Source organism: Silurus meridionalis, chromosome 4, assembly GCF_014805685.1.
Source record: "Silurus meridionalis isolate SWU-2019-XX chromosome 4, ASM1480568v1, whole genome shotgun sequence".
NCBI lineage: Eukaryota > Metazoa > Chordata > Actinopteri > Siluriformes > Siluridae > Silurus > Silurus meridionalis.
The window spans coordinates 15562963-15577649 of record NC_060887.1 but is presented as its reverse complement, the minus strand read 5'-3'; the positions used below and the strand labels follow the sequence as shown (position 1 = coordinate 15577649).

At 36.4% G+C, this 14687-nt stretch overlaps 1 protein-coding gene across 1 annotated transcript; it reads left to right on the top strand.

Annotated features, from left to right (window-relative positions):
• scgn (secretagogin, EF-hand calcium binding protein) lies at positions 1 to 11037 on the top strand. The gene is made up of 11 exons (XM_046846833.1): positions 1 to 188; positions 271 to 341; positions 2231 to 2323; positions 4012 to 4101; positions 4196 to 4252; positions 5100 to 5177; positions 7439 to 7494; positions 8290 to 8335; positions 8428 to 8487; positions 9008 to 9076; positions 9576 to 11037. Exons 1-11 carry the CDS (start codon positions 119 to 121, stop codon positions 9702 to 9704), a joined length of 819 nt encoding a protein of 272 aa, XP_046702789.1. The 5' UTR covers positions 1 to 118; the 3' UTR covers positions 9705 to 11037.
• Positions 11038 to 14687: the final 3650 nt, after the last annotated feature.

Sequence of the window (14687 nt, the reverse complement as noted above, 5' to 3'; positions counted from 1 at the left end):
TTCACCCTCCCACTTAGCTCAGACTCTCGGTGGGTGAAACAGCAGTGTAATTCTATTACTTCCTCCACTATAGTTCATTATTTCCTCTCTGTAAAAATAACAAATTTCACCTCTGGACATGGACTGCGCTCTGGACCAACTGGATGCTGCAGGATTTCTGCGCATCTGGCAACACTTTGATGCAGATGGTGAGAATATAAAGATTCTAAAAAAATTTTTTTAAAGAATTATTAAATGACTGAACTCTAGATGTTCTCTTGTGTGTTTCAGATAATGGCTACATTGAAGGGAACGAGCTAGATGCATTTTTTCGCCACCTTCTGATAAAACTGGGACCTGGGGTACGTTACAAAAATACTAAAATGAATCCTCTATTTTTATAAAGATAGTCAGGTGCAAGTTTTGACCACCTTTCCCTTTAGTTTATAGATTATTATACATTACAGAACTGATTTCTTTTTTTTTTTTACTTTTTTTTTTGTTGTTACTACATAGTCTGCCAGTTCTCTGTACAAACATGCTCAAAAGGTTATACCCCCTCTGGCATGTTAAAATATTTTATTAATTATTTTATTAATCAGAATTAATGCAAGCTTTAACAACTTCAAACCCTCAAATAGTATGATTTAAGAAAAAATGAGAATCAGGAAAATGGCTTTACACACCCTTAACCTGCAAAATGTACCTTTAACAGCTGCTAAGAGAGTGTTGACCAGAAACAAACATTAAATACACTATATGGACAAACATTTGTGGACACATACTCTAAGATTCGTATGTACTTTTTGAACTTTATATTACACATTTAGTCCCCATATAATGGTAATGACATCCACTCTATTGGAAAGATATTCCACTAGATTTTGGAGTTTGGTTGTATAGATTTGTGCTCATTCTAGAGCATTGGTATCATCAGGTACTTCTATAGGGTGAGGAGGTCTGGGGTGCAATCAGCATTTAAATTCATTCCAAAGATGAATTATGGTTAAGAAGAAAACTCTATAGCAGCCACTCAAGATCTTCCAGTCCAACCCATGTAAACCATTTCTTCATAGAGCTGCCTTTGTGCACAGGGGCATTGCCATGCTGGAACAGGTTTTAGTCTACTAATTTAAGGAAAAATGTAATGCTACTACATCATAAGACATCCTATATAATTGTGTGCCTCTAACTTTGTGGTAACTGTTTGGAAAAGCACCATATATGACTGGGAAAATCAGGTGTCCCAATACTTTTGTCATTATATTGTGTCTTGTTGATGCCGAAGTAGCCTAAGTAAAATAAGGGTGCACAAGCTTTTGTAGTCAGCTCTATCAAGATAAACAAAATGTTCATTATCTCACCTCTACTGCTGCACAAACTCCTGCTGATGTTCTGATGATCTGATTTGGTGGAGCTGTTCGGAATTGATTAGATGAAATTATGATGATGTGTAATTGTGATGAGTTCAGCATGTGCTTTATTATTTGTATTTTTTAGTTTATAATTTTATTTTTGTCACTACATGAGTCCCCTGCATCAAACATGACACAGATCTGTTAAAAGATAAGCATGCTTCTTGACAGAAATGTATGGTTGAACTACAGGAAACAGGAAATATCAAATTAGAAAGACTTTGCTAGCTGTTAGCTAATTCACACACACAAACAGTCAAATATTCAATACATTCAAATGAGTAGGGTTTTATTATCAAAGTCAAAAATAAATCTGTCAAAAATGAATATGTATAGTCCTTAATAAATGTGCATAATATATATAATATAAGGGTACATTGCCAATAAGAAATCATATATTGCAACATTACCATGACAACCCCCTGTTTGACACTAGCATTATCTAGGTTATGCAATCTAAAATTGCAGCTTGGCTCAAGTTTACAGGTTTTAGAGCATAACTGTCTGATCTTCAACATGACTGGTCTAAAGTAATGATGTTTATTTAGTTTATCATGTGCATAGTCTCAACCACAGTAGTACTGACAGTGTATTCATAAAAAATAGAAATTTGGCAAAACATTTTAATCAACAAATAACAAATATATAAGAAAGGAAGCAGGTATATAATTATTCAGATATTGTGGTTGTAGATAAACATTTGTTGGTGTTATATATTTTGTGTGTGTGTGTGTGTGTGTGTGTGTGTGTGTGTGTGTGTGTGTGTGTGTGTGTGTGGGGCAAACAGGCGACCAGTGGTCATAGTAACCAGCTTGTTTTTCTCTTTGCTTCTTTAGGATAAGATAACAGAGGAGAAGGTGCAGCAGCTGAAGGCCAGGTTCATGTCTGCCTACGATGTTACAGCTGATGGTCGCCTGCAGATTCAGGAAGTGAGACCCTAATCAACAATTTTTTATATATTGTGAGACTGAAGCAAAACTCAGCCGGATGATTAGCTCCAGAATTGTTCAGTGAGAGACAGAAAGTTTAATTTGAAATAGGTTTTTGCCCTCTAGCTGTGACTTGTACACCAGCATATGATGTGGAATGCACCATCAATCTGTCACTGCTGGGCCCCTAACCATCAACTGCTCATTTGTAAAAAGTGCGTTGTAAACCTGGATAAGAGCATCTACCATATTCCAAATAATAAAATTTCAAGTTTTTAGTAAACCTGCCAGTCCACAAATAATGATAGTTTGGACACATTTGTATTTTAAGCATGCTACTTCAGAAAGAATACTATACTGTATATTTCTTAATTTTTATGGTAATGTGCTATTTAAGGAATAATAATAGCTTTTTTTTTTATAAATTAATTTATGTATTTTTGGTTAGACCACTAGTCTACCAATCATTAAATCATTATTTAGCAGATTTGTGATTTTACAACAGGTCTGACAGATACATTGATAGTGTTTTAGTCATTGTGGTAGTCAACAAATTCTGGGATTTTTTGCACATTTGTTAGTTTTTTTAGTAGTACATGATCTTGTTTATTGTTTAAGATTTGTATCTTCTAATCTCCTGCATGGTAGAACGTAGAGTGGTAATTTACTTCCAAAAATAATGTTCAGCTGCCATAGTGGCAAACGTGTTTTGGGGGTAGGAACTACTGTGGCTGTGTATATATTCAAATCACAAACACTGCTTATCTAACACAACTAAGATTTTAATAACTCGACTAGTTGTGCAGGTAGCTAACTACAAGCATGCACCAGAGTAGGATTTCTGTAGAACAAAACATGGATTTTGGGTTGGTTTTTAAACCTTATTTAGAAAAATCCCACATCATAGTAGCCTTATTCACCTGGATAAGTTGAGTGCACCATTGGAAATCTAAAAGCATGCACACTTAGGTGTTGAAGGTCAAGCGGTAACTGCTTGCATGGTCATGTTTCAGAAGGTCTTTATGGCTCCTAAAAGGAAGAAAGGACTAGTTTTGTATTCATGATGTAGCACAGAGTTGATCACGACCAAAGTGATTTCTGTAACGGAGCCAAAGAGACAAAAGTTGACATTTATTTCATACTCTGTTGTGCAGTTCATGCCAGTGGCAATCACAATCACAATTATTATTGTCCTTTACTTAAAAGAAGACATCATCTAATCTTATGTGGAATCTGGTCAAGTTGTGGTTGTTCCTTAAAAATCTGAGTTACAGTTGCCAAGCAATAGGACATGAATGCAAAAGAAAAAATTTTGTATTCACTGAAGGAAAGGAGTGAGTCATCGTGTAGGATGGTGGTATTAAGAAAAAGAAGGAAAAAATATTAATCACAGAGGCTGTTGTTGTACCAAAATAGCAAAAATAATTGAAAGTTCAGTGAACCAGGGGCAATAATAACAATTATGTGACTTTCTATCTTCTTATTTTATCTGTCCATTATCCTCTAAGAAGATCAGAACCATCCATCATTTAAACATTAAAAGCTTTTTTAATCTAAGTATAAACCATGGCCAGAAAAAAAAACAAAGCCACTAGAGGAAGCGACATGGCCTCGGGGCAACCTCCTGAATAGATTTCTAAGGCATTACCCTTTATATTATCTTCTCCATGTGTTGTGGTCTGCTCTAGCTCGCCAATATGATCCTACCAGAAGAAGAGAACTTTCTGTTGTTGTTCCACCGTGAGGCTCTTCTGGACAACAGCGTGGAGTTTATGAAGGTCCCCTATCATCATCATTATAATCATTATGATGCTTTCACATTTTTTAATATTTTATCTCATGGATAAATCGGGTTCCTTTTTCTCTTAACAGATCTGGAGAAAGTATGATGCAGACAGCAGTGGATATATTTCTGCAGCCGAGCTGAGGGTAAGAAAAGGCACCTAATCACAGTAACATTGACCTTTATTTATTTGATGGGGAATTTTATCTAATGTGACATTCAACTGAGGCAGATTCCAAACAATGCATGGATTGTTATAAAAAATTTACCTGAGAATTTTGCTGCTGAGCAGTATTCGATGGAGGAACGTTGTCTCGTTTTTACTGTGTTCTGTGTACCACTGTGTATAGTAGAAATGACAATAAAAGTCTTTTGACTTGACTTGACTTGATTTTGAATCAAAACTCTACCACCACCATGTTTCACACATACTAATTTGTTTTCCTCCACAACAAATTCACAAAAGTTCTATTTTTATTTTAAATACAGAATACAGATTGGGAAAACCTCAACCCAAAGAAGGTCTTTGGGGTACTATGTGTAGAGTTTGCTCCACTCTTTATGTTGTCCTGTGAGTGTTTTTACATTTACGCCTCTCACTTGCGAGTTAAGTTCTCTTTCTATGCCTTGACGTGTTTTTCTTCAAGGATTCCAAAGAATATTAAGTCACAGTTTGGTAACCCTTTGAGATCTTGCACATCGGTTAACACTAAATCGCATGTCAACTGATGTCAAACTCGTTTAATGAAATTTGATCAGTCACACCTTTCCGATTTTTAAAAATTTTCATTGTTGATACATGTATTTTGTTTTTTTCTCTAAATAAACTGATGGAGACTTGTGCTATCATTTAAGTCATAAATTGGTTGAATAAGTTGGTAGATCAAGCCAATTAATATTATGGCCTAACTCACTAGTGCAGAACTTGTCAGGTTTAGGAAAATTCAGTTTATTAATGATATCTAACAGTAGTAATAATAATTCCTCTTACAGAATTTCCTGAAGGATCTCTTTCAACAGCACAAAAAGGAAGTGTCCTCTAACAAGCTGGACGAATACACAGATGCCATGGTAACATTCCTTTTTTTTTTTTCTTTGTCACCCACTAATCAATAGTCTCCAGGATATCAAGCTCTTAAAACTAATTAACGTGATATGATAAGCATTGTAGAGCTTCTGTTTAGTCCTATCTGAAAATAAGGTCTGTTTTTATTGTCTGGCTTGTAAATAAAGAAAGATAAAGCCAATAATTCACTCTTTTTCCACGAATGTAGAGCTTTTAATAAATTCTCAAAGCGACCACCTACAGTGCTTTGAACAGACAACTCACAACGTGATGCACTGGTGCTTTTAAAGTGCAACATTTTCTCCCATACTCTTTCCTGTTGCTTGTTGACTGACATTTATTTCTAATTGATTTTAAAGCAATTACAATTTGCAGTGAGGTTTGTTGTTTAGACGTGTATGTTGAATAAGTACTTTGAAAAGCCTCTAGTTTGACAGATTCACATCCTGTGGCTTTTTATAATTCACTTCAGCAGACATTGGTGAAATGCAAGCCGGTAATTTCAGTCATTAATCCGTCAGCAATGTATGCTTTCACTCAAAGCGAGCCCATATATCTAAAAGTGGAATGACATGGAACAATGACCGTGAGGGCAAAGAGCAGAATGTCAGCTATAAATGAAGGAGATTAAAACCTATACTGGAATCATAGACTTTTTATACATTATACAGACTCAAAGAACATAGGCTTGATTAAAATATTCATTGTTAGTGTGTCTTTGTAATTAACAACTTTTTGTCAAGTCTTGAAATGCATAAAACAACGCTCCGCCATACCTGTAATTTAACTTTGTTTTAGTTCTTGCTTGGTTTTAGAGCTTGTTGGATTTGTGTTTGTTGGTTCAGTTGAGATCATTGCAACTCATGAACCTAGACAAAAAAATTATATTGTTTTATGTCATTGCCCTGTGCTGTAAGATGAAGCAACAGTCCACCATATTTTTCACTTTAACTTCAGTGGATCCACTGGGTCTTACCAGACCTGGACCTGGGGCAACTTCTCGTAGAGGGCATAAACAATGTCTTATAAAATACACTTTAGTTTGCTTAAAAGTGGGTCACAGTACATCAGGTAATTACTAAAGAAACTCAAGTACACTAGAGCCAAGTCCAAGCCATAATACTACCACCACCATGTTTTAGGGTCAGGGTCAGTTCCTGAGACTGTCATGGGCCCCAGGCAAAATTAATTTGCATTGTGATTTTTTTTTTTCTGGCCCAAATACATTCATAACTTTTTTAAATTGCACAGTTCCACACAGCTGTGAAACGGTGCAATTTACTGACTTTCTTAACAACAACAAAAATGTGCATTGCAAATTCGTAAACCAGCTTTTATAAGCAGCACTGTTGACAGCTCCATTCTTTGTTAAGGAATCCATATTTTAACAATGGAACAATTTTATTGATTGACCTTTGGAGGCAAATTGAATGCTTGTAGCCCCAGGTACCTTACTATACCTAAGCTACACTTCTAGTAATTTCCCCAAGCAGACAGTACATTAGAATCAGCTTTATTTGAATGTAAATAGCTTCTTGTCAAAGAATGGCTAATGATGCCAAGCAAAAACTGTAGAATCCAAATATGGATAATAATTGAATTTGGGTCACATTGCATAAAACAGGCAGTTTAGTTCTTAATTTATTAGATGCTTATTGATTATTATATACAATAAACTCAAGATAAAAGTACATGTACTTGCTGTGAGAAACACGAATTACTAAGACTACACCTCCTGATCTAATGTAATCCATCTCTGCTTCAACATCCATGAGCCTTGGTCTACACCCCTGCTTTTTCATTCTGCAACAGATAACCACCAAAATTGTATTTTATTGCCATACCTGATGGATGTTGCAAAGATGATGGTGTGTCTGGCTCGAGTGTGTGTGTGTGTGTGTGTGTGTGTGTGTGTGTGTGTGTGTGTGTGTGTGTGTGTATGGCCCAAGACACTGTTTATGGGAAGACAATTCAATATAAGACTAGAATACACAGCAGCAGACACCACCTGATCAATCACTGTCTCTCTGCTCGGCAGGGCGGATAAATGTATTCCAGTCTTGTGTTAGCTGCATGATAGTAATATGATGGAACATATAGTAGGGTCAAAAGGTTCACTGTGTTGTTCCTACTGTAATGTTTTATATCCATTTAAGGCAGGTCTTGATATTAGATGCAGAATTTTTGGAATATATTTCAATATTATTGTGTTAGATGTTTATTTTTTTTCTCTTTCTTTGTCTCTCTCTCTTCTGTTGCTTGGCAGATGAATATATTTGACAAGAACAAAGATGGCCGCTTGGATCTGAATGATTTAGCTAGGTAACACATGTTAATGTGCTTTTGTGGACAGATTAATGAGGTTGATAAATAGCATATGGTAAACTATACAGTATAAGCAGTTACTGCAACCACAAATAAAAGCTCTGTCTCAAAACAGATGTGCCATGTCTAATTTGTTAATATTAACAAATGACAAATGCAAAAATGTCCAAATCAGTAAAAATTCCATATTAAAAGTTCACAAAATATAGTTTTTAAGTCTTTTAAGCATTCAGTTCTATACTTATTTGCAAATTAATGGCCTGGAGACCATGTCTCCTTCACTGTTTGCGAAAGGCCACACCTTCTGCTATAATTGACATTGACAGGCACAGAGGTTACAACTAATTTTCTTTATAAAGGTAACATAAAGAGGCCACACCTTCTTTAATGTGAATGATACACATAGCCATACCTCTATTATAACAAATGATAGACACTTAGGCCACATCTCTTTTACTGTAATTGATACAAATGGCACACCTTTTACTGTCATTTATAGGTACATTGAACAACTTAAAGGGAACCAGCTAATACAGACACCCAACATCATACACTGAAACTGACAGGGCTAGTGGCTAAAACTCCTTTGTTAAAGTCATGTAAAGGGGATGTGGTCCCTGTGACTGTCAGTCTTAGTTAAAAAGATAAAGTCTCTGTCCCTGTCATTCTCAGTGAAGGAGGTGTGGTCTCTGTGTCAGACACAGTAAAGTGAGTGTGGCACAGATGCCTCAAAACTAGATCATAATTGTGTTTTTGATGGTGTTACTTTGGTCATTGTTGTTTGTCTTTCAGAATCCTGGCTCTACAGGAGAACTTCCTTTTGCAGTTTAAGATGGATGTAAGAATTCTTTCAGCCTCCTTTTTGTTATTATACTGATTGTGGTTTGATGAATGCACTTATCCTTTCTGTTACTTTTTACTCCTCCTCAGGCAAACACTCTAGATGAAAGAAAACAAGACTTTGAAAAAATCTTCACTCATTACGATGTTGTAAGTTTCTTTGGCATGCTGTGTCTTTTCTTTCTAATTTTGCCCTGTTTGGTGAGTAAACTAGACTGTTATGTATCAGATATACAAATATTTTTTTCACAGTTTGTTAATTTATGCCTGTTGTATTGTTGATCATGCTGTGATTTACTTTTTCATTATATTTAATGGAATTTGCATTGGTTTTTAATTTGTGGTAACAATGTGAACATGATTGAGGACCCACCTAGTAACGTAATGTAATTAGGCTTCTTGCTGGAAGGAACGGCCCGTTGTTGTCTTATAAATTACAAGAGAGGGAATTAGGTAGTGGGGTTGCTGAGGGGATGATTGTTTATAGCTGCTATAATGTAATTGACTGTGGAATGGAATTAATAATCAGCAGACCTGTAACTTTTAAAGGATAGTGTTGCATATTAAAAGTTGTTCTTTTTAAAATAAAACTCTAATTATTTTCAAATTACTGTGGTGTAAGTTGTTATATTTTCTTTAAGTCAAAAAAATTGCTGATTTATTGTTACAGAGTAAAACAGGTGCTCTTGAGGGACCTGAGGTGGACGGATTTGTCAAAGACATGATGGAGCTGGTCAGGGTGAGCGTGTTAATCATTACACCTGTGTGTGTGTGTGTGTGTGTGTGTGTGTGTGTGTGTGTGTGTGTGTGTGTGTGTGTGTGAATACTTAACAGTGGAACAGATTTGCAAGAGACACATTTAAATTTCCTTTCTCTCCACATTTAAATTTATTTAACAGACACTTTAATTCAATCTCTCTGAGCTAAAGAATTTTATCTTTATCTAACGAGTTTATTTTTAACTTTAAAAATTCCTGCTGTTTTAACCAAACAGTCTGTACGCAGAAATACAATCTCCTCATCATCTGTCATGAGGAAAAAAAACAAAAAAAAAACGGATCTACTAATTGGTAATGGATATAATAATATATTGTTAAAAATACTATATATATATATATATATATATATATATATATATATATATATATATATATATATATATATATATATATATAATTTTTAAATATAATGAAAGTGTTAAAATTATGAACATCTCCTAACTCTTTCTACTTTCTCAGCCAAGTATATCTGGACCGGAGCTGGACCAGCTCAGAGTTGTGCTGCTGCGTCATTGTGACATGAATAAAGATGGAAAGATTCAGAAGAATGAGCTGGCCCTGTGTTTAGGGGTGAAAATTAAACCCTAGTATCTTAGATGGAGTTAATTACGCAACATCAATCTGTGGGAGTGTTTATTACAAAAATGTGTGCTTTTTTATAATCTGTTTAAATACTGTTACAGACACATGCTAATAATTTCATGTTTTTAACAGCGTTGTTCTGACATCACTGGTCCTGGGGTTCATTTAACATCAGTTTTCAGCAGATGCTATAATATCCAGGAGAAAAAAACTGTCACTCATTACTCACCTTTATTTTGTGTTTGTGTGTGTGTGTGTGTGTGTGTGTGTGTGTGTGTGTGTGTGTGCATGTGAGTGTGCATGTGAGTGCATGCGTGTGTGTCAGCACAAAGCTGCACAAACAAACAACAGCTGTATTCCGGAGCTTCTTCATTTTTGTTATGATAGCTACAGCATTCAGTTTAATAATAAATATGTTTCGGGCTTCAAATTGTTTATTTCTAAACAAGCTTATACAAACTCATTACCTGTAACCGTGTTATTTTTCCTCTTCTTTACACACATCCTAATTTGTCCAAATGTCACCACCTTTTTAATGCTAACTAGCTGAATTGTTCACTTAGTTGATATTATTGTATTACTCCAGCAGCACATAGTTAATAATAATAGCTAGCTAACACTAAGCATGTGTGTTAATAAAGATACAGGAGAGAGAGATTGAAACCTATAAAATACTTTTGTAGTACTATTTCAGCTCCTAATGAGAATCAGCCTAATGGAATTGATCTGGATTTCATGGTCCCTTAACTACAGTTTAAGTCCAGGAACGGATTCAGTTTCATTACTTGCCATGTGTTAATGCTAACAAAATCAATTGAAGTGAATATAATGCTTAAGTTAGCTGTGTTGTTCATACAAAATTCTGACTGATTTAACACAAAAGATTTATTTTCACAATTACCCATGCCAGATCTTCAATTCATTTGATTGCACACAGCAATGCTAAAATATCAATCAATAGCAATCAACAGCAAATCCCATCATTCTGTTCATTGTATGACGTTTCCATGACAGAAATAAAACAACATGATGGACAGATATGAGAATAAACATTAGAGAAGCCATGTAAGTGATGGTAAAAGTGTGATTATTAGCATGTGTCTGTACTGTAGTTTCAAAACATGTAGCGTTGTTAGCGGTTAGCAAGTGTTTGCATGTGCTGTGGTTTGAGTGCAGCCCTACATATTTAACTGTGTAGAATTTGTGCAACATATTTATTCTCGACACGCCCTGCCATTTATTTCTACACTGAGTGCATGTTTAAAGAAGAGCAACACATCTTGTTTTGCATGTTCTTTGAAGTGGTGTGATTTTGAATAAAGAAGGTTGTAGGTATAAAGCGACTCCTGTTTTATTTATTTATAATAATAATAAAATAAATTTGTTGTGTTAAATAATATCCTAATATAAGCATTTTAATATATGTTTTAAACAAGATTAATGGCTTCTTCTTAATATCTACAAGCTGTCCTAATCCTATACACTCTTAAGAAAAAGCATTCTTCAGGAGTTCTTTAAAAGTTATTTTGGATAATTCAATTTTCAGGTTCATTGAAAGGTTTTACAGTCTGTCTGCTGAAGCATTTAGCATCTTTTAAGGGTTTATTAAAATAAAAAATAAAAGAACTTAAAATAATTGTGACGTAATTGCAGGTCAACTGGAAGGAATTTGGAGGAATAAAAACCAGAAGATATCATAAATGAATAAAACAGTAATAAATAACTGTTAAACTGTTACTGTTAAAAAAGTGACTTTTGTTGTTTACATTTATAAAATTCTATTTGGAATCTGTAAATGAAGGAGGGTTAAAAGATGATAATGGTGGTGACAAAAATGACGATTAAGATGATGATGATGATGATGATGATGATGGAGATGATGGAGATGAAACAGTGAAGACAGCAGTAAAAGAGCAAAGGAATTTGACATAGAGGAAGAAGAAATGGAAGAGGATGTAGTTTTGTGTATAATGTGCAGAAACACTCGAGGCTGCAGGACAACATCATCAAATTCATAATAAAACCATCGCAAGCATCAAAAACATTCAAACAATTTAAAGACTGTTTATGATTGTTTATAATTTATAATCAACAGGTACACTGTAAGGCCACAAGGACAACACAGGTGTGTGTGTGTGTGTGTGTGTGTGTGTGTGTGTGTGTGTGTGTGTGTGTTACAGACCCAGTGCTGATCCCCGCAGGATATTTTTTTTTAATAATTAACTCTGTTGAGTGTTTACAGATTCAAAAAAGCTTTTCAGTGAGTAGTGACAGAAAACACACACACACACACACGCACACGCACACACACACACACACACACACACACACACACACACACACACACATTGTGAATTGCAAATGTTCATCTGCTGCTTAGAAACCACAATAATAGTGCATATCACACACATGCTAATGGCATATACTGTGTGTGTGTGTGTGTGTGTGTGTGTGTGTGTGTGTGTGTGTGTGTGTGTGTGAAGGAGAGAGAGAGAGAGAGAAATGAGTGTTTGCTTTGTGCTGCTTTACTGCTCATAGCGTAGAGCAGCTGTTCCACAGCAAACACACAAAATGATGATGCTCTGTGTGTTTAAATATAACATTATCAATATTGATATGATCCTGAACATCAGCTGTTTGACTCCATGTACATGACTGTGTAATTTTATAAAGACATTTATTTATTTATCCACTACCTTTCCAAACCCCAATTTATAAAGTGCTTGCAATTTAAAAAAAAAAAGTATTATACAGCATGGGTTATTACATAAATTTCACATTATACATATTTCTGCCATATTTATATTGGAAAAAGTTCCATAAACGGACAATGTTTCAGAGCAGTTTTGAGTTCAGCATTTAAACAACCAACCAACCAACCAACCAAACAAACAAACAAACAAACAAACAAACAAACAAACATTTTTTTTTACAAATGTGATTTATGTGCAGTGAAACCCAGCCATTAGGTATCGTTAGCCGACAGGGTACCAGTGGAAATTGGGCTACTGTTGGCCGAAGGAGGAGAAGGAGAGGAGGAACTGTTCTATAATGGTGTGGAGGGAAAGAGAAATGGTGTAGGGGTGAATACTTATTTGAAGAAGAAGGAGGATCATAGGGTGACCTATAAGAGTGGAGAAAGGTGCACACAGGTGGACTATGTTTTATGCAGGAGATGCAACCTGAAGGAGATTGGAGACTGTAAGTTGTTGGCGGGGGACAGTGTAGCTAGACAGCATCGGATGGTGGTCTGTAGGATGTTTTGGAGGTAAAGAGGAAGAGGAGGGAATGAGGACTGAAAGAAGAATAAGGGGTAACGTCATGACCAGGAAGCCAAGAAGAGTGTAGTGTGAGGTTCAGGGAGGAGGTCAAACAGGGGCTCGGTGATGGTGAAGATGTGTTGGATGATTGGGTAACTACTGCAGGAGTAATGATGATGGCAGCTAGAAAAGTACTTAGTGTGACATCTGGAAATAGAAAGGAAGACAAAGAGGCATGGTGGTGGAATGAGGAAGTGCAGGAGAGCATAAGGAGAAACTGGTTGGCAAAACAGAAGTGGGATCAACAGAGTGATGAGAAAAGTAGGCAGAAGTACAAGAAGATGCGGCAGCAGGTAAAGAGGGATGGGCGAAAACCAAGGAAAAGGCATATGAGGAGCTGTATGAGAGGTTGGACACTAAGGAAGGAGAAAAGGATTTGTACCGATTGGCCAGACAGAGGGACTGAGCTGGGAAGGATGTGTTGCAAGTTAGAGCAATAAAGGATGGAGATGGAAATGTGTTGATTAGTGAGGAGAGTGTGTTGAGAAGGTGGAGGAAGTATTTTGAGCAGCTGATGAATGAGGAAAATTGGATAGAAAGAAGGTTGGATGATGTGGAGATGGTGAAGCAGGATGTGAATAGGATTAGTAAGGAGGAAGTGAGAGCAGCGATTAAGAGGATAAAGAGTGGAAAGTCGGTTGGACTGCATCAAGGATCGGCCCTGAGCCCTTTCCTGTTTGCAGTGGTGATGGACAGGTTGACTGACGAGGTCAGACAGGAGTCTCCCTGGACTATGATGTTTGCAGATGATATTGTGATTTGTGGTGAGAGTAATGAGCAGGTTGAGAAGAGCCTGGAGAGGTGGAGATATGTGCTGGAGAGAAGGGGAATGAAAGTCAGTAGGGAAAAGACAGAGTACATATGCATAAATGAGGGGGGGCAGTGAAGTGGTGCGGTTACAGGGAGAAGAGGTGGAGAAGGTGGAGGAGTTCAGGTACCTGGGGTCAACAGTGCAAAGTAATGGAGAGTGTGTTAGAGAAGTGAAGAAAAGAGTGCAGTCAGGGTGGAATGGGTGGAGAAGAGTGATTTGTGATAGTAGGGTATCTGCAAGAATAAAAGGGAAAGTTTATAGGACTGTGGTGAGACCTGCGATGTTGTATGGATTAGAGACAGTGGCATTGAGTAAAAGACAGGAGGTGGAGCTGGAGGTAGCAGAGCTGAAGATGCTGAGGTTTTTGTTGGGAGTGACGAGGATGGACAAGATTAGAAATGAGTTTATTAGAGGGACAGCCCATGTAGGATGTTTTGGTGACGAGGTGAGGGAGACGAGATTGAGATGGTGCCGAGGAGGGACATGAGTTATATTGGTAGAAGAATGCTGAGGATGGAGCCACCAGGTAGGAGGAAAAGAGAAAGGCCAAGGAGGAGGTTCATGGATGTGGTGAGGAAAGACATGCAGGTAGTTGGTGTGAAAGAGGCAGATGTAGAGGACAGGGTGATATGAAGACGGATGATGTGGCGACCCCTAATGGGAGCAGCCGAAAGAAGAAGGAGATTTATGTGCAGTATAGAATGACTTGTAATTTTTAGTTTTCTTTCAAAGTACATTCAGATATTTTATTCTGTAAATACTACTACTTTTAATTATATATTGCGTTTAATAATTTCACCTGTCACCCTATAATATGATCACATGAACCTGTATAAAATATATACATACATTTGAGCA

What these genes read in the sequence shown, in the direction of transcription:
- scgn (XM_046846833.1), top strand. Translation starts at nt 119, where the DNA reads ATGGACTGCGCTCTGGACCAACTGGATGCTGCAGGATTTCTGCGCATC. An exon ending in GTCGCCTGCAGATTCAGGAA is followed by an intron (nt 2,324 to 4,011) that starts GTGAGACCCTAA and finishes GGTCTGCTCTAG; the next exon opens with CTCGCCAATATGATCCTACC. An exon ending in ACATGATGGAGCTGGTCAGG is followed by an intron (nt 9,077 to 9,575) that starts GTGAGCGTGTTA and finishes CTACTTTCTCAG; the next exon opens with CCAAGTATATCTGGACCGGA.